Source organism: Cnephaeus nilssonii, assembly GCF_951640355.1.
Source record: "Cnephaeus nilssonii genome assembly, chromosome: 9".
NCBI lineage: Eukaryota > Metazoa > Chordata > Mammalia > Chiroptera > Vespertilionidae > Cnephaeus > Cnephaeus nilssonii.
The window spans coordinates 4,170,294-4,189,499 of record NC_137080.1 but is presented as its reverse complement, the minus strand read 5'-3'; the positions used below and the strand labels follow the sequence as shown (position 1 = coordinate 4,189,499).

Sequence of the window (19,206 nt, the reverse complement as noted above, 5' to 3'; positions counted from 1 at the left end):
AGGTCCCGCCAGCTCTGCTGGTGAAACTCGCTCTAATTTCTGGCCGCATCCTTCTCTGGACAGATGCACTTACTCAAGTCCATGGCATCGCAACAAGGAAAGCACTGACATTGTCAAAACCAAACCCCTTAGAAACAGCACGCAGAAAGAAATTCAAGTTAAAACAAAGCAGCTTGCACTTAGAAATCAAGAAGAGCGGTGACTCGATTTTATGGATTCAAAGATGGTGACACCAGGTGGCAATGGGCGGAGCTGCTGAGAACACAATGTCTTAATAACGGTGGCCGAACAGGTCAGGGGATGGCTTCTCTCACTCACCAGTAAGCCGGGGAGCAGAGGCTGTCAGGGACTCCGGACCTTCCCATTTTCCCACTCCTGCATCCCAGGCCAGATCATCCCTCTCAGACTCGTCACTTCATGTTCCAAGATGGCTGCTGCACCTCCAGGTATCATGCTGACATCCCAGAGCGGGGAAAGGAGGAAGAGAGAAAAGGCCAAAAGCACATGACAGCAGATCCTGACCCCTTTATCATGCTTTCCTGGTAGTGGCAGCAGCAGTCACTTCCTCAGAGGTTTCATTGGCTGGAATTGATCACATGGCCACCCCTAGCTGCAAGGGATGCGGAGGGTGCTTCTTGTAGAAGAAGGCAAGGGAAGAAGAAGAAGCTGGGGATGGCTCTGGGGTACCCATCCACAGTGTCTACCAGGGCAGTGTCTGAATTCAAAGCAAGCTGCTAAACTGTCATAAATCAGTTGGTAAACTTGACTAAAGAGACCAATAAAAAACTTAACTTTAATTGTCTCAGAAAACATCTTGAGGGGGAAGGCAGATTCGTTTTTAGAGTAACCTTTGGACCTGAGAATTTGATTTCAGTTTTTCCACTGTTATTTTGAACCAGAATTTCTTGCTGCTTCATTTTATTTTCCATGTTTGTGTTTTTCTGCTTTGTGGCTCTTTCCCATGTTAGGGGGAGGGTGGAGATAGAAAAGATAATGAAGGGGAAAAATGTGAGGTAAACTATATTAACAAATATTTGGACTTTCTCTCTTCACCTGTTTTCCCCAAATACAAATAACCTAGAATCTAGAACATTCTGAGCAAACGTTGTCCATAAGGAGCCATTACCCTTCAGGTAACAGTATGGCATTTGAACCACAGCCTTTGTTTACCAGCATCACAGGATGGCGGCTGCGTCGAGGGCGCCTTGGGTGGGAGGTTGGGGCCAATTCCTGAGGAGAAGGGGAGAGTGCTGCCTGGGCTCCATCAGGCTCTTTCCTTGGGAGGTTCCCACGTGCCTCCAGGGGTGCCTGGGGGCCTTGGGCAGGGCCAGCTTGTGAGCAGCACCAGGGAGATCAGTTTACTGAAGCCAAGTGCGAGGCCCACCTCTTTCTGTGATGCGTGGCCCCCTGAGACTCTTCAAGGTGGAGACACTCACAGAGACCGAGGAGGGTGGCGGCGGCACTGGCAGTCTGGCGAGAATAGAAATGGATTCAGACAAGCTGCACTTAACGACTGGGAGATTTTGATGGCTCTACCATTTGGCTTCTTTGAGCTGGTGGGGAAAGATGTGATCACCATTGTATTCAGTGGCCATCTAGCGCCCTTATAATCACATTGGCATGTATGCATGCTAATTTGGCCTTTTAGTGAGAATAAATGATGCTTTGTTATCAAAATACTGGAGAAGGTCTGAGGGTGGGAAACAACCACGGAACTCAGGTTTCGAGGAGGCCATGGCAGAGGTGGGCAGGGCACAGCTGGCAGCTCTGTTCAGCAGGAAGCGCTGAGGGCAGTGAGGGACTGGTACCCAGCCACACCCAGCAGCCTGGGGCATTGGAATCTTCTAGGTTCTCACTGCACTGGCTTACCCCCTCACCAGGTAAACAGGACAGCACACGGGGCATGGGGGTAGAATCCAGTCAGTCACCGTGACACGGGGCGATGGATTGGGTTTTGAGGACTGTGGACTAGGGGTAAAGTCTGGAGAGCCCTGCGCCCCGGCTCCTCAGGGGACCAGGCCAGCTGCTGGCCTTGGTGTTTATCTCTGATGGGAGGACCGTGCTGTGGGGCCTCCCGTGGTGGGGTCACAGGTCCTGTTTGCAAAGCTCTTTCAGCTCCCTGGAGTGGTTTTTAAGTTTAAAGCCTCCAAAGACCTGGATTTTGCTTTCATTCTTTATTCTGTTACCCCGAGAGAGCCACGCCAACTGCGGAAAACTTTCCCTGAGCCCCAGGCATGCTGAGAAAGGCCCGCGGAGGCATTATCTCAGTCCAGCCCGCGTCTCCCCGAGCAGCCCTCCAGGTGGAAAAGCAGCCCCCCAGCTCAGAGCTGTACATTTCACTGGGATCAGGCCCTTCCACCAGGTTGCAAAACAACCTCTACTTTCTGTTCTTTCTTTCCTTTTTTTTTTTTAGCGAAGGGTCATAATTATTTGGCAAATACGATCCCAACATCCATTTGAAAAATTATTTAAATCGCAGTCATTTCAGTGTCTTGCCCACATGTTGCCAACCTTCTGGCTGCCCCTACATTTTGGACTCCTCCTGAGCTGCCTGGTGTCTTATGGACAATAGCTGGATTTTCCCACCTCTCTCGGAACCCGTCTCAAAGTGGAAGGTCACGTGGGTGCCGGTCCCGGAGCTGTCCTGCGATGTTAGCACATCCCGACCTTTCCTGGCCGACTGACTGGATTTTTGGTCGAACACTCACGGTCTCACTGAGATTTGTGTTTTCTTCATTTCAGGGTCTGGGAAGTATTTGGCGGTTTCCAGTGGAAAGTAAAACTAGAATTTCAAACAAAGATGAAGCAGGGAGACTTACATAAACACGAGGGTTGGTTGCATTAAAGAGCAATCCTTGGAATACTTAAATGATTTTTGAATTTTTGGGGTTTTAAGGGTCTAGCTTATTTCAAAAGCCCTTAACATTCCTTCGGGGGTTTTCTTCTTAACCGAGGCTGGCTTTTCCTGCTCCCGAGCGATGGGAGCCTGGGTGGGCTGCCCGGGCGCTCGGCTGGGAATGGCAGCCGGCCCCGCTGGGCTGGCTCGTGCCTTCGGTTCTTTGGGTGTGTCGGCACTGGCAGCCTTTTGGGACCAAACGTATTGGCTGCCGGGGTTGCTTCAAAATGTTATTTTCGACTTTCATAGAAGATCTTGATTAATAGCCTCTTTGTCCGTTAGGGTCTGACTTTGAGTGGCAAAAACCCAAGCTGAACTAATCTAAATCCCAGAGTTTCTTGGCTTTGGAGCTGCGTGCTGGAAAGTGCAGGGGTTGAGTGGGCCCCGGGGATGCCTCGAACCAGGGCTTTGCTGGTAGACGATGCTAGGATGTGTCCTGCACACAGCACATGTTGGAGTCGCTGCCTCACAGAGACTCTAGCATCTCGGGCTGTAAGAATTTAGGCGAGTGGGAGGCTATGGAGTCAGTTATTTTACTCCAGGCCATCCTGAAGCTTCAACACCAAGTCCAGGCAAAGGTGGTGGAGACCGGGTTTGCTGAGAGAACCCAGACCCCATCTGGGCAGTTCAATGGGTCTTCTCTGGCTGAGGAGAAACAGAATCCATTTGAGAGGAAAGAAATGTGGACGTTAATTTCTTTAGATTGAAATGAAGCCTTAAGACCGAGTAGGCTTCACCCTCGGACTTGAAATATACCTGGGAATTCTGTCATGGGAGGGACTTCTGTTGAAATTAGGACGTTGCTCTGTGGCTGCTATTGTATTATTGGATTTCTCTGTGCTGTGATTTCAACTCCTTGCTGAAACTCTGGTGGGCTGTTGTGGACGGCATGAGCTGGGCAAAATTTGGGATTGGAATGGGACAGGCCAGGAATGGATTTTCTGCCTAGATGTCAACTTGGCTTTGGAGTTGGCTAAAGAATGAGTCTTTCTCATTTTTGAAACTGGGGGGCGGGGAGGGGAACCCCCACTCAGGAAGATACTTGGCGGGTCAGTGCTTAGTACTGGGGAGGCCCCGGAAGGAGAGGCAGGTGGTCCTGGTCCTCGCTCTGAAGGGAAGCCACGACATGACCTCAGGTTGACAGTCATGCCCAGTGGTGTGAGGGCACAGCCTGCAGGGATATTAGGAAACGTCCACCTGTCCTCATCCCTCAGTCCGTCCCCTCAATGAGGTATTTGTCAACGAGATCATGCCTCTCGATGGAGTGTACATGCCTTGATATGTCTTCACTCATCAGCTTGATCTTTCTGGTCCTTGGAGGTGTTTGGGTTGGAGACCCTCCATTGACCTCATCTGTCTAAATCCTCCTAACATTTTTTCCTTGAATCCATCGGCATTTTACGTGAGTACCAGATATGTGGGCATACTGGTTGCCAAGAGAGATGCCAGAGTGTAAAGATGAGGGAGGGGCAGGTGAGGTATGTGCCCCTGTCTACCATGACGCATGGGCCATGAAGATATTGGTCAGGCCAGGCTGGCGCTGGGGACCTAGCTCTGGACTCAGGCTTCTGAGAGGCTGTCAGCCTTGGGGGACCCTTGAGGCCGCTCTGCAGCAGCTGAGGACTCTGGGCACAGATGTTGCAGAGCCACTGGAAGCTTGGTTTCCATCCTGGCGTAGACGCAGCCCCACACTTCAACCTTGAACCGAAGTGGCCCGCGTGGATAAGACCTGGAGTGTGGAGCTGGGTCAGAGTGAAAACCAGGCGCTGGCTGCACCCTCATGTCCCGTTCCCCAACAGACAGGCAGAGGCCTCCTGGGAGCCATGGCATGCAGCCGTCTCGCGTGGCAGTTGCCAGGTATCAGAAAGGTCACCAGAATATCATCTTGCCACTCGGCACCTGGCAAAATATTGTTGAATGTGGATAAAGGTCACTTGTATGAAGCATGGCAACGCCTCTGTCATGGGATGAAATGGCCCGAGCCACAGCAGACCCAGTGGTTTCCTCCTTCTGTCTGGAGCACCTCAGCACTTGTCCCCGTCAAAGACAGCCTTGGGTGGGGAGAGGCGGGGAAGGACACGGACAGGAAATTCTTTTTACTTCACCCCAAATCCCTTTGCTGCAGCTGAAGCTCATTTCCTCACTTTCCATCCCGTGGGGGTGAAAACACCGCTTGCCAGGGCCCTAACCTGCCATGTGGGCTCTGTGAGGAACCAGTGATCTCTCTTGGGCCTTTCATTCCTGGGGCACTGACTTCGGGTTTGTCCTTTTTATCTGTAGAGCGGCTGTTCATGGGAACAGAGCTTTGCAGATTATACCCGTTAAGAAGGATGAGAATGCTGAACACTGTTCAGAAGGTCATGGGCTTCGTTTGTCCAGCAGAGAGGGTGGTCTGTTGTAAGTTTCTGAGCACACGTGAGCATAGTAAGGAACCACGTTGTCATAGTTCACCTTTAGCTCCCAGAGTGTGGATCCTGTAACACAGAACCCAGCCCGCAGCCCGCAGCCCCTGAAACCAACTTCATCTCCTTATGCCTTCACTTCACATTTAGGGGATGAGGTCACGAGGCCTACACAGTATGACTGTGAGTAGAACGTATTGTCATGCTTCTAGCCCCAAGAATTAGCTTTCGGAATCCAAGTTCATGCACATTGGCCCTTCCTCTTCTCGTCCAGTCCTCTCTGCGTATGGCAACGATGACGGTCACTAGGAAGCATCAATCATGATATCCAACTTAAATATCAAAGTCACTGGGAAGCCGGGGAATGCAAACACCTCCTACACAAGTCACTGCAGTGTCTTTTCACTTGGCCCCATCTGTGGGTGTTGGGGTTATGGCGAGAGGAGGTGTGGGGCTTTATTGGCCTAAGGACCTCAGAGAACCTACATTCAGAACTTATAAGGAGACTGACCCCAAGGTTGCCCCGAAGGTATGATTTCAGGGTCTCCCAAAGGCCTCTGTGTTCAAAATCAGCCTTCACTGGGTCCCTGTGTAAGGCCTCAAATGCTTATGTTGGGAAGACATGCCTCGTGCTGAGGTTTTGCTGTAAGGACGCAGATACCCGAGAGGGCACGAGTCACGTACTCCATGTATTCCAGAGAGGAGGGGTGAGGACACCAGCACAGGGGAGGCGACTAGGGGTGGGGGCAGGAGTGCCCCCCGGAGAGGAGAGTGGCGTGGGAAGCTGGGGTAGACGGTGGAGGAAATGGCTCACACAGCCATGGGTTTCCCAGTTGGCTCTAGGAGAGCAGTGGCTTCCTAGATTAATTCATATTCAGGGAGTGTGGTCACTGGTCCTTTATGAGCAGGGACAGAGTCGGGAGGACTGTGAGCTGTGGGAGCTGGGCAAAGCAGCGTTGGCCTCGGCTCCTGCCTGGTGCAGCGTGTGGCTCGTGGTAGCGCTCACCTCCCTGCTGCAGGCCCTGCGCTCCTCACCTGCAGCCCGAGGGACCAACAGCTCCTCGCAGTTGCTGTGCTGTGAGCACCTCCTGCAATGTAAGGTTAGGCGGGAGGCACTCAGGAAGACCCCTTTTCCTGTCTTTCACGCGCCCATTTTTACGTACTTAGTTTTACACCATCTGGCTTTTTAAAAATATGTTTGAATGCTGGCGCAGCCACATACTGAATTGAGATGTTGCTTGATGGCACTTGATCACTGGCCAGAGAACAGCCTTGGCCGGTTGCTCAGTAGTTAGAGCGTCGGCCCAAGGACTGATTCTTGTCAAGGGCAAGTACCTTGGTTGTGGGCTCCATCCCTGGCCCAGTCGGGGTGCATGTGGGAGGCAACCAGTCGATGTATCTCTCTCACATCGATGTTTCTCTATCTCTTCCTCCTTTCTCCCTCCCCTCCAGTCTCTCTAAAAAAAAATAATGGAAAAAGTATCCTCGGGTGAGGATTAAAAAACATAAAAAAATAAAAACAGGAGAACAAACAAACTCATTTGTGGACACACATGGAGATGGGGCGGGAGCCGGGGGCGCGGGGGGGGGGGGGGAAAGCAGAATGAACTGACAGGCATCAGGCTTTGGCAGCGTGTCTGCTCCTTGCCCTCCTCCTGTGTCCATCTCACTGCAACGGGTGAGATGTTGCGTCTCCTGACGCAGGGCTCATGTAGCCATGACAGCGTGGGTTCTCGGGTGAGTTAGAAGTTATTCTGTGTCGTGTCCCAGGAGAGATGCAAAGCATTGCGGGGAGAACCCTGAGTGCCCTAGTATTTACAGGGTGTCTGTTCCGGTGTCAGTGATAAGAGTAGATGGTTCTCAGGCCCAGGCCGCTGTGCGCGGATTGGATCACACTTGCCCCGTGGAAAACGTGGGGGAGGGGGGTCCCCCCTCACTGCAGAGTGTGGGCCACAGCTTCTTCGGGAGATTGGAAGCTGAACCGTCAGGAAAGCGTTGCTCGCGCATTCACTCGTTTCCTCCCCTGGGAGAGTCGCTCTGTGGTTTCGGAGACTTGCTTTGTCACAGCTGTCTTTGGTGTGGAGATGGGAATCCTGGAGCGATGTCTGCTGTCTCGGGAAACAGGGATTGGTGGCAACTAGAACAAGGTAGGCGACAGGGGCAGAGGAGGTGGAGTTCTTAGGGAGCCTCAGGGGAGACACAGGGACCCGAAGAGGGGGCACCCCTGTTCTCCGGCAGAGAAAACCCTGCAGGTCCTCATGGGCCGGGAAGGTCCGCGAGAGCGAATGGAGAGCAGCCGTGAGCGCTCACCTGCCGTGCCCAGAAACAGTGAGCGCTCACCTGCTGTGCCCAGAAACCCTGCTGCTGTCCCCCTGGTCTCCCTCACCCTTCCCGACAGGTGGTTTCCTCCCCCGAGCCTCTCCCACCGCCCGCCCCTCCCCCATCGCGGCCCCAGGAGCTCCTGCTGAGGCTGGGGGGACCGCACGTGGGTTCCACCCGCGCTTTCGGCTCCAACGTGGCACTTTCTGTCTCCGATGCTTTGAAATCATTTCCATAACTTTTTTCTTTCATTCTTTTTCATTCCTTGAGTTTCCCTGCAGGGAGGCCGCAGGAGTGCTCTCCGTTCCCACATGCTTTACTCCAGAGGGGCCGGCAGTTGTGGGAAGGGTACCCGACGGGCATCGCATCAGCCGTAGGTGCCCTGGGCGGGACGTCCGTGCAGAATCAAACCCCGTACTAACCACCCTGTGTGTCATCACCAACACCCTCCCTCCCCTTTCTCCCTCCACGAGTGTCCACATTCATTTTCCTTAATGTTACTAGGTTTAACGGGTTCTGGCTTTCTTTCTTTTTTTATACTCCCTCTCCACCCCGACAATGCCTTGCATCATTGAATAATCAGTTTCAGATCCCGGTTCGCCCCAAATTTGACTGTTGTGTGAATTTTTACCATCTATTTATGTTATGTGGCATTGCAACATCACTTACATACTGTGTTTCATTTTGGCTAATTTTTAAAAATTAAGAAAAAAATTTTTTTAGAACCTCACAATTGAAGATAAAAATGTAATGTCCTTGTTACTAACTTGGTTTTCTTCTGTGACAAAACAGGAAACACTTAAGTTAGCTCCCTGCAGATAAAACCAGAGGCGTGCCTACCTCCTCAGGCGGCGCCTCTGGCTCGTTGTTCGCAGAAACCGGTGCTTCCGCGGCCTCAGTCAGACGCGGTGCACACGCTTCCCGGTCAGGAGCGCTCCTGTCATTCTCCTCAGAGGCGCTGCAAAGGCTGTGTCCCGGCCCCATGCAACATACTTATTAGCTATAAGGAGTCACTGAATATCTGAATGCCTCTGGGGAAGCGGTCAAATGACCAATTCGGTATTCTCGCACCAGCCCGGCAACATAAGCCAGCGGAGAAGGCCTAGGGTTGATTTCGGTTTGTTTCACTCTGGTTTAAACTTACCACCCACAGTCATCCAAAAACACTTCAAAGCTTGTGGGTTTGGTATGTTTGCGTTGCTGTCATACTGTAACAATGTCCAAACATGCCCGCGCTTAAAGTCTAAAGGATCAGAGTAAAAGCCATTCGCTGTCTTGCTAACAATTCAGAGAACATTGGGAAAAGTTCCTTTCCCCCGCCTGCCATTCCCGTCAGTTGATAGTTGCGCTGTTTGCATAGCTGACCACCCACTGAAGCCAAGGCACGTGAAACTGCTGTCCACTAAAAAGGGCCTGAAAGTCACGTGGGACCCACCCAAAGATGCCACCAGTAGGCCCGTGGAGCATTACAACATTGCCTACGGGAAGTCACTGAAAAGCCTTAAGTACATCAAGGTGAATGCGGAGACGCAGTCCTTCCTCATTGAGGATGTGGGTAAGTGACCCTCCGGTCTTGTTCCCAGTCAGAGCTAACGGAGCACCTTGTTCCCGGTGCCTGGGAGCCAGGGTGTGGCCAGGCTCACGAGGCTCCTTGGGAACGGGAAGCCAAGCGCATGAATCTGTTGCGTAGCGGCCTTCTTCCTGCCGTGGGCCTTCCCGCCCTACACTTGAGCTCTAGTGTTCCTGGGCCTCTCTCCCCATTGAGGCCGGAAACAATTCTTAGTTTTCTGAATGTGCTTTTTTGTCTCGTGGACACTTGACTACTGGACAACTGATCAGGAGATTTCTCAGTTATGAGCCATTTTACAATCAGGGATTTCTCCGGTGACACGTCCCGGTAAAGGCGTGTGCGCTTAGCCACATCTGTTCAAAGGTGTTAAATTTCTCCCCGTGCAATTCATTCTGGAAGCTTGGAGCATTTTAAATTTTGCCCAGATACGTTGTGCAAGTGCAGGTGCAGACGGGTTTGAACGTGAGCTTTGGGTTGCCTCCTGGGGGTCTCTGTCTTCGGCCCTTTTGGTCCCAGGGGCCTGCAACTCCATTTACTCTCAGCCACCTCATGGCCCATCCCCAAGATGCACCCTGAGGAAGTCAGCAGCTGTGACATGCAGCTGTCCCCGAGCCACATTAGCGTTTTGCCGCCTTCCTTCAGAGAATCGGAGTGAACAGTGCTCCCCAGTTTCCTGCCCACAGCCTGCCACACGTTCCTTCTCCGCTCTGAGCTACGGCATTAGGCTTTCTGGGCATCGGGGCAGGAGGTGCACAGAAGGGAGGCAGGAGGTCAGATTCCTTCCTCCTGGTTCCATACATTCCTCTGAATCTCTCCCACATCCCTCCGGCCCCACAGAGTCCAGCTGTGGGTTAAGGGGAGGGTCTACTGGACCAAAGGCAAGTGCAGGCTCACATTTGCTTGCTCAAAGCTTGGGTTGTTATGGCTGCCGCCGAGAAGGAAAACATGCAAATGGAGAGACTCAGAGCTCACTGAGCAGCAGTGTCTCCCAAGCAACTCCGATGAGTTAACTCAACGGAAGCAGAGACGTGTATTAAATTTCTTTGAAATACAAATAAGCTCAGGACGAAGAAAGTGCCTGGCAGAGCATAATTTCACATTCAGTTCGAACCTGAAGCATTTCCCAGTCAGTCCGACAAGTCGTGCCAAACCCTAAATGCCACCAGACCCTGCCATGTCAGAAAGAAGCCATACCAGTCCCGACACAGCAGGTGTCCCCAACAGTGTGGCCTTGCGGCTGTATCCTGGGGCTCTGGCTGGAGAACTGAAGCCCTTAGGGGAATGCTCCTCACTCTGAGGAAGGCACATACCAGGATGGCCTTTGATAGAACTAACTCAAACCTCTCCAACATCCATCCCCTCGAATGCCTGCCAGCTTCCATCTCTTCAAGGGGCTGGCTCTTCCACTTACCTTTCTTCAGACAGTAACTCATATTGAGGAAAACCAGCAGCACTAGAGTTTTCTTTCAAGGTGGCGAGTTCAGGGCACACTCATGTCCTAACTTGGTGTCTTGGTTCTCTTCCGCAGCCCAACACCTCCAGCAGCTCAGCCAAAGACACCACTGCCATTTGACCTTGACCCCTAGATCCAAGTCAGAAAGTGAAGCCCAATTATTTCGAGATTAGCATTTCCAAGATTCCAGGAAATATTTTTTCCTAGGTATTTGTTGAAAGAGTCAAAGACCACATGCAGACACAGCAAGGGGACTGTTTAATTGTGAGAAGGAACATATTTCACGAAGCTTTATTGATTGCAGTGAAGATTCCCCAGGTGCTAAATTTTATGAGTTATGTTGACATTTTCTAATTATTTTTGAAGATTTCCATTTGGGGCTTTCATGAGGAAATGTTGTTTGTAGTTACGGACACGGTCGGTTGAAACATGGATTTAGTGGGCAGTGTGTTCCTACTTCCTACATTAATGTCACATTAAAAGGCTTAAAAGCTTTTTTGTTGACTGTTCACAAATCCAGGTTTAATTCACATGCCATGTATTTTGTAATAAATAAATGTTGTGTTCTCTGGTCAGGTATGTTTCAGTTGCATGGGAGGAATGTTAGTATTTTGGCTAAAAATAAAGAGAGAAAGCTATAGTTAGACTTGTCACTAAATTCAAATATTTATATTTGGTTGTAACTGGTATAAGGAAGACAGCGAATCAAGCTGTCGTTCTTGGAGATTTGAAACGGGGCTTGATCCAAACCGTGTGTTTCAGAGCCGGGGGTAGTGTACTTTGTGCTGGTTACTGCAGAAAACGACAGTGGAGTGAGCCGGCCCGTGTACAGAGCGGAAAGCCTGCCTGGTAAGTCTCACCTAGAATTGGAGGCTGTATTTCTGTTACTAAGATTGGGAGTAACGTCCCTCCCTGCTTCTTCATGTCAATACAAGTTTAGAATCATTAAAGAGTTCCTGAACAACAGTATTTTTAGATTTATAGAACAAGCTGACAGACTAAAAACTAGGAGAGATTTATCCCTTCTTTCATAGTCAGTTAATGTAGGTTGTTAGTGTTTTGTCCTAAACTTTTGAGTGCTCACTAGAATAAGTCATGTGCAAAAGACTAAAAGGATGTGTTGTCCATAGAGCTTAGGTGCTGTCACTATAATGGCCCGAGGTGATCCCTTTCAAGCTGTTGAAAAGGCCACTTAGAGCAATGTTAGGGATGCTGTGAACAGTTAGGGATGCTCTGAAATGTGGAAGCTTCTCTGGTCCTCGTTTCTAACTATCAGGTTGCATTTTCCTAATTTAGGAGGTGAATGGATCCAGATTGATGGTTTCCCCATTAAGGGTCCAGGACCATTTAATGAAACCGTCACAGGTACTATTTGCTCATCCGGTTCATGTCTTCACTGAAGCACCATCTCGCAAGAGGGTTGTGCTTCTGTCACACACATGTGCTCACAAACCTTCATCCAGTCCCCATCGCTGAACTAACACACACGCCACAGTGTTGGTCAATCTGCCGTGCACCCAATGGACCAGCCTGCAGCCAGTGTCGCTCATTTCTCACTGTTCCCTCATGTCCTGGTGTGGGGAGGTGTCTGTGTCTACATCTGGGGTACCCTGTGCTATTAACAGGCAAATGTGGTGGCGGAGATGGCAGTCCTGGCCTGATGGGCATGTTTGCAGCTCTGTGACCTGTGGATGGCATGAGGAGATGGGACCCACCAAACGGTGGCTTTTATTGGCTAATCCGCTGCAGCAAGTCCTTCTTTTCTTAAAACCATGGGCTAGTTGGTGATATGCTAGATGACCTGCCTTCCATCTCTGCTCCATATTTGTATATGTATGTTTTATCATTTGGATGTTGGTGTTGTCTAATCACGTGGTTTTATTTGTTGAGAGAAGTGTTGACATTTCTGTGTGTTCCTTGAATATATTTAATTAATGATGCAAAATGATGCAAAATGCCTGCAGTTATTTTCGAGTATGTTGGCTACTGTCTCGAGGCAACAGGGAGAGGAGCTGTTTTATTTTCATAAACCATGTATTTAAATACATCAATCTTACGCTATTGAGAGGAAGGTGAGTATATTAGAACCAATGACTCGAATCTGCTTCTCAGTTAAGATTTGGTGTGTGTGGGCAGCATTCAAAGTCTTTTTATGTGGAAAAGGAGGGAGGAATAAAACATTAGAAAAGGAAACTGGCTTCGGAGGAGGGGTGATATGTTCTTCAAATATGCCGGATGTCAGGTGAGCGTGGGGCGCTGTGCTGGAGAGGCCTGTAGCGCTGCTGAGGAGGGAGTGAACGCTGGAGGAGAGAAGTCCGAGGCAGACCTGGCTTTAGGAGGCACGCGGGAGTGCGAGTTGGAGGAGAGAGGGTACATGAGGGCGAGGCTTAGGAGAGATGAGCGGAAGGCGAGGAGCACAGCTTGGAAGACACGGGCAGTGAGACAGTCAGAAGGTGGCACACCGAGGCCGTGTGTAAAACGGGACAGGAAGTGTATTCCAGAGGTTTCTACCCCTGAAGACACACAAGTAAACATTCACAAAGACGCACACAGCTCCCTTCGAGATGCAAATCCACACCCCTTTGTTTTGTCCCCAGGAAAGAGGTGTCCAGGTCCTTTCAGGTTCTGGATCCTATTATTGACCTCCCTGCAGACTTCTCTTCTGAGGTTGCCTTAGCTTTCTCCTGTCCCTGGATCTGAGCTAACCTGTTACGCACAGAGACAGGCACTGGGAGGCGGGGCCAGGAGGCCCGACTGCTTCCCACAGCCAAGGACGCAGCCTTCACCCAGCTCTTCCCTGGGAAGTTTTAGGCTCATTGGGATCATATGCAGTTTCAATACCGCTGCCTCAGGGCATCCTCAGCTAATACTGGGGCCAGATCATGGGGCCGCCGAGAACCAAATTACCAATCAGACAGTGTCCTCTCTTCACAGAGCAGTTTAATTAAGGTATTCGGCCAATAGGGAATGAATATTGTCTGTGGCATTATTTCCTTGTGCAATTTTAAGTTTTATTACGTATGCAATTTGGAGAGCAAAACTCAGTTTCTTGTTCATGGCCTGGATGGTGAGCCCCTCAAAGGCCGGTCTCTTAGATTTACTCATCTCCGCCTCCCGGGCCGGGAACACGCACCTGGCACGCGCTCAATACGTGTTTAGTGGAAAGGCGTCGGAGGCTGCTTCCTCTACGTGTGCCCCGGCCGGGCAAGTGTGTGTGGGCCAGGGCCGTGTCGGAGGTCAGGGTCACCTGTAGGTCAGCTGCTGATGCTGGGGTGGTCCGGGCAGGCCAGGTTGTCCGCCACTGAGTGCTGCTCTCATGCACCTGAGACCCTAATTCGTGCCTCTGGTCACTGGGGCCTGGTTGAGGAGCGGCGCTGACTGCCCCTGCGGACTGGAACTCCTCCAGGCTGGCTGGGCCGTGAAGAGGACTCGTTTACACAGTCAGGTCTGCGCGCCGAGTCCTGGCCCCGGGTGGTGTCCGCGGTGCAGAAGGGGGTACAGTGGCAGTGGCGGCCTGCCCGTGCAGTGGGGGTCCGGCAGGGCTCCGAGTGTGACCCCGGTACAGCCACGCTCAAGCGCTGGATGGCTGGAGCTCTGAGTGGGGGTGCGGGTTCCCTCACAGGGGTGTCCAGATGGAGTCCTGATCCAAGTGTCCAGACCTGTGGTTTTGGTATTCTGGGCCCTTCCTCAGGGCCCATTCCATGATCTCAGTCTTGACACGGCACTTGACGGAACTGTCATGCTGCAGTGAGTCCATGCTGGATTGTCAAAGGCGTCCATAAGTCCGCTCTGCTCCTGCTCCCCAGTCGGGCAGCCGGGCCATCGCGTGGCTGACCAGGCTCTTCCTCAGATGGTCTTGCCTTGGGACCCTGAAGCATGACCACCTGTCAGGGGACGAGCAATGGTGGATCTGGGGGACACGTGGGCGACCTCCCCTGAGGAGCTCCTGGCCCCGGGGAACTTAGCCGACGTTTCCTGTAAGTGGGGACCCGTGGCAGGAAGTCTTGGATGGTGACGCCAGGTGCCACAGACCAGATCCTTTGCTAGAGGCATCCGTGAGGCACCGGGTTAATGTGGGCTTCACATATGCTTTACGTGACTTATGTCACAAAACACAATACGCTACACACCATGCTCCAAGGGAGGAAAACGGGGGTCAGTGGGAGCCTCAGAGTCACGCAGCCAGCGGGTAATAGACTGGGACCCGACTTGAGAGCCTGTGGAAGCCCAAACCAGAAGCTACCAAGCTTAACGGGCACCGAATTATAACCCTAAACGGACAAAGCGTCGTGCTGAATTTGGGATTTTTTTTCAAGAACAGGTTTTGATTCTGTACAATTTAAGAATATTTGCCAGTTTGTGTAGCTGACAACACAACTTAGGAGACATGGGTGTCTGGCTTTCTGAAGTCTACTCTAATCTCTACGGCCCTTGTTTTCTCTGCTGACCCTCCGAGTGGACGGCTGTAATTAATGGTATCATCAACCGGTTCTGAGTGAGGCCACCTGGTGCCGTGCTGAAAGCGGCGGAGGTCCCGCGTCCTGCCACGTTAGAGTCCACTCAGCAGTCCACTCGGGAGAACGGGATTGCTCCCGGCAGTTGTGACATTGTTTTCCAGATAAAAGACTCCCTGGGATTTATTAGAAAATTTCAGGAGCCTTCCGCGAGGCTATTCCATTTGGCTTAGACAAACACTTAAAAAATCTCAGCACCAGTGAATTCGAACCATCTGGATAGTTTTTCTTAGTGTGCACATCAGCTTAAAGAGGATTACCAGATAGTTGTAACAGATCCATAAAAGATGTCTGACGGTATGGATAGCCCAGATGGGGAAGGGACTTTCTCTTGAACTGTGTGAATGAGCGTCTCTGTCATCCCCAGAATCACTTGGAGGTCCTTGATTTTTATAGAAGCCACACCTTGAAAGGGAGCGCTCACCTTGGAACCTGAGCACAAAACAGATCAGTTCACAGAACCCAGTGCCAGTGGCTACACTCCCAGGTGCGAGGAGAGTTGTATACAGGTGGCCCATTGGCTACACAATTGGACTAAAAACCAAAACCCTTACTAAGTCCTACTTGGGACAGTGGGGAAACGTTTGCTGGGCCACTCCCTGGCACGCTCCGAGGACCTTCAGGAACGGGATGCCCAGTGGCTCCAGCTAATGTGCAAAGGGATGTTCCCTTTGGCAGATCCGGAACTGGAACCAAGTGTCCTGCTTTCGGAAGAGCCATCTCCAATGGCTACTGATTTACTTACTGCATCACTGGAATTCATACTAACCCGTGGCATTAGGTTGTGTTCTTCTATCTTAGCCTCCTGGGAATTTTCCAGTCTAATACAATTAGGCAGCATTGATGATGGGGTGAATGTATAAAGTGGATGAAGAATGCCGGGGAAGTCCCTGGCTTACATAACTAGAGATTCTCTCACTGGCCTAATGGGATCCCCAAATATGACTAGGATGTGGTCCGCTGTCAGCAGTGGACAATGTAGTCATCACATGGTCTGTGCCCTTGTTCCCAAACTTAGCAGTTCTTCATCGATGTAAAAGCAAAGCTTTAAACCCTAAGTACTGGCCCCAGAGTGTGTTGCTTTGAGAAAGCTAACAGTGAGAGTGTTTCTTGAGCTTGATCGTTTTAGCAAGAGGATTTCTCAAAATGTAGAAGAAGGAACAGCGGAGACAGATGGCAGCAATGGCGGGGCAGGCCCAGGTCTGTCTGGAGGGCACATTAGACATGTCAGAAGAATTAAGATCCAAACCAGAAGCCAGTTACTGTGTAGGCCGGAGTGGTTCACCGCAAAGGCCAGGAAAGCCCTTCCCAGCTTTACGAGGAGCTTCCTGCGGGGCGTCAGCGCAGCACCTCCTGTGCGCTTGCTGAATTGTCATGCTGACCTCTAGCTCTCAGCAGAGAATATACAGTTTTGGACTTAAAGGGGCAAAGGAAGTAGATGAAAAAGAACATTTGTAAACACTCAACACTTCTGGATGGCCGTCTCACGCATGGTATGTTTCCACTTGAAGTCCTCAGGCCTCTCGGCCTGAAATACGGGAGGAACACGTGCACCCAGGGTCGGCGCCCTTGGGGGGCAATGTTCTTTCTGGAATTGCTTACCTAAATGGATGTTTAAAACCCAGCTGCGTAATTGTTGCGGCTCAGTCCCTGGACAGACTTTACGTGCCCGCTGGCGGACTCCGAGGGTATGCTGTTTAATAGTTTCTGTGTCGTATTTCTTTAAGAAAAGGAAGTGCCAAACAAGCCCCTGCGTGTCCGAGTCCGATCCTCAGACAACCGGCTGTCCGTTGCGTGGAAGGCGCCACGCCTGTCTGGAGCCAAGAGCCCACGCAGATCCCGGGGTTTCCTTTTGGGCTACGGGGAAAGCGGCCGGAAGATGAATTACGTTCCACTGGCCCGAGATGAGCGCACGCATGAGATCAAAAAGCTGGGTGAGTTGGATGTGAACTGGTGCTCAGTATTCGATGAGCTTCCCCATCACTTCGTATTCAGAAGCTCGTTCTGACCGACGTCACAGCTCAGTTGTACCGTTTACTCTGCAGGTATTAGAGTTATTCAGAATTATGTTCTGTCCTGTCCTCCGCCTGTGCCCCCATCCCTTTAACCTGCAGTCAGCGCAGGACACGGCCGCCTTTGCGTGCTCGCCCGGCAGCTGCTTCCTGGCCTGCAGCACAATCCCTGGAGTTGGGGCCTTTTCCTGGACATGGGATGGGCGCTCATGCTTTTTGCCTCTTGGCTCTGCTTTCACCGTTTTGCTCCTTAAGCTTTGCCTGAGATCCTAGGACACTGGGCCTTGGGCCCCGCGAGATGAAATGTGGGGGCAGCTGATGAAGCCTGCCAATCGGCCAGCTTGCTGTCCTCCCTCTTCGCAAAGCCTTATTGGGGGGAAGGAAGCACTGGCCGTGGAAGCTGAGGGGACAGTCGCCGTGACCAGAAGAGGTCTGTGCATCATTCCAGGCTGGGTCAAGGCCCGGCCTTTGCTGCCTTGGTGGTTGACAGGCCTGGACATCAATGAGAGAGACACGTCAATGTCTTCTGTACTTGCCCCGACCGGCGATTGAACCTGCAACCCAGGCATGTGCTGACCGGGGATTGAACCGGCAGCCTCTCGGTGCACAGTATGATACTCAACCAGCCGAGCCGCTCTGGCCGGACTCTTGGTGGTTCTCGATCCATGCTGGGTCACCGCCCTCCAGGCTTAGCTACGTAGGCACGTCCCCGGATCGGGAGATAAATGGCAGCGTTCTTCCTTTGATGACTTGGCGTGTTCCATTGTCAGTGGCACCAAGGCATTCAGGGGTCTGAAGTGAGTCCTCCACCAGGCGCTGACCTGGCACTGTGGCTGCTCTCGTCTCCTCTCCCTTCTGTTTGATGGCAGTTAAAGAGAGTCACCCCTTGTCTCTATTTAGAAATAAGAGGAAATCGGGGGACTTATGTGGGCATATATGCAATCCCCTTCTTTTTAAAACCTTGTTCATCTTTCTTTGATGCTCATGAGATAGAAACCCATTTTCCAGGAATAACTGGTGAAAATCACCTCCACATATCCTACCATAACAGTGTTCTTCTTGAGTTTAGTTCCTACCATGCTTGGGCTCAAATTTATTTGTCCGGAAGAAGGGGGATGCCCTAGAGAGATGAGCTGGGAGGAGGGAGGGGAAGGGGGCGGGGGCCGAGGACAGAGGGGTGTGTCCCGGGAAACCAGCCGCAGAGCCTCACTGCCTGCGCCTCGTCCACAGCCTCCGAGTCGGTGTACGTGGTCTCCCTGCAGTCCCTGAACTCGCGGGGCCAGAGTCAGCCGGTCTACAGGGCCGCCCTCACGAAACGGAAGATTTCAGGTATGTTCCTAAGGACGCCTCCGGTCAGCCATGGTCCAGTGTGACTTCATGTTGTTCCCAAATGCTGCTGGCCAGGCGACGAATTCCATGGATTTTCTTGAGGGTAAAGGAAACAGCAGGGCGGACTGGGCCACATTTTGGATACTAGTGTGTTTCTTCTCTACTCAGAGGGTAAGGCATTCTTGTGATGAACTTTATTTCTCTGTATATTCTTTATATCTTTACTGTGCCACATATTTGCCCTAATAAGAGCAGCCAAACATTTATTCCATTTAAGGGCACAGTGTGATCCACATGGAAACATCCCCTGGTGACAGACTGTGAACAGAGAGAGAGGAGTGGATGGGGTAGCGTGCAAGAATGCAGGGAAACTTTATTTCAGCTAAACTTGAGTAACAATGGCAGTGAGAAGAGTGAGAGAAGATGTAGGGATGGTGTGCTGATAGCCTGATCTAAGATATTTTTTCCACATTTGTTCACAGATATTTTCTATAGTACTCATATATAGCAAATTACATATACCTTTTCTGGTTCCTGGGCCTTACTTAAAGAGGTAACCTATAGCATAATTATTTTCATGAACTTATTTGTTAATTATAATTTTATATTACACAATGTTATTATATGTTATATTATTATAATTTTTACATTGCATAACAGCAGGCCCACATACAGGATGTTTCACCTTTATTAGTCATTAGTTGCTCTCCA

General features: G+C 51.1%; 1 protein-coding gene across 2 annotated transcripts in view; it reads left to right on the top strand.

Annotated features, from left to right (window-relative positions):
- The window catches only part of FNDC1 (fibronectin type III domain containing 1), a 67,236-nt gene that overhangs the window by 9,707 nt on the left and 38,323 nt on the right, over positions 1 to 19,206 (top strand). Inside the window, exons 2-6 of one of the 2 annotated variants that reach the window (XM_079780393.1) lie at positions 8,978 to 9,172; positions 11,403 to 11,489; positions 11,937 to 12,005; positions 16,882 to 17,088; positions 18,397 to 18,495. In XM_079780393.1, the coding sequence (XP_079636519.1) occupies positions 8,978 to 9,172; positions 11,403 to 11,489; positions 11,937 to 12,005; positions 16,882 to 17,088; positions 18,397 to 18,495 (657 nt within the window). The remainder of the gene's footprint in view (positions 1 to 8,977; positions 9,173 to 11,402; positions 11,490 to 11,936; positions 12,006 to 16,881; positions 17,089 to 18,396; positions 18,496 to 19,206) is intronic. The other variant, XM_079780394.1, reaches the window with a different exon arrangement.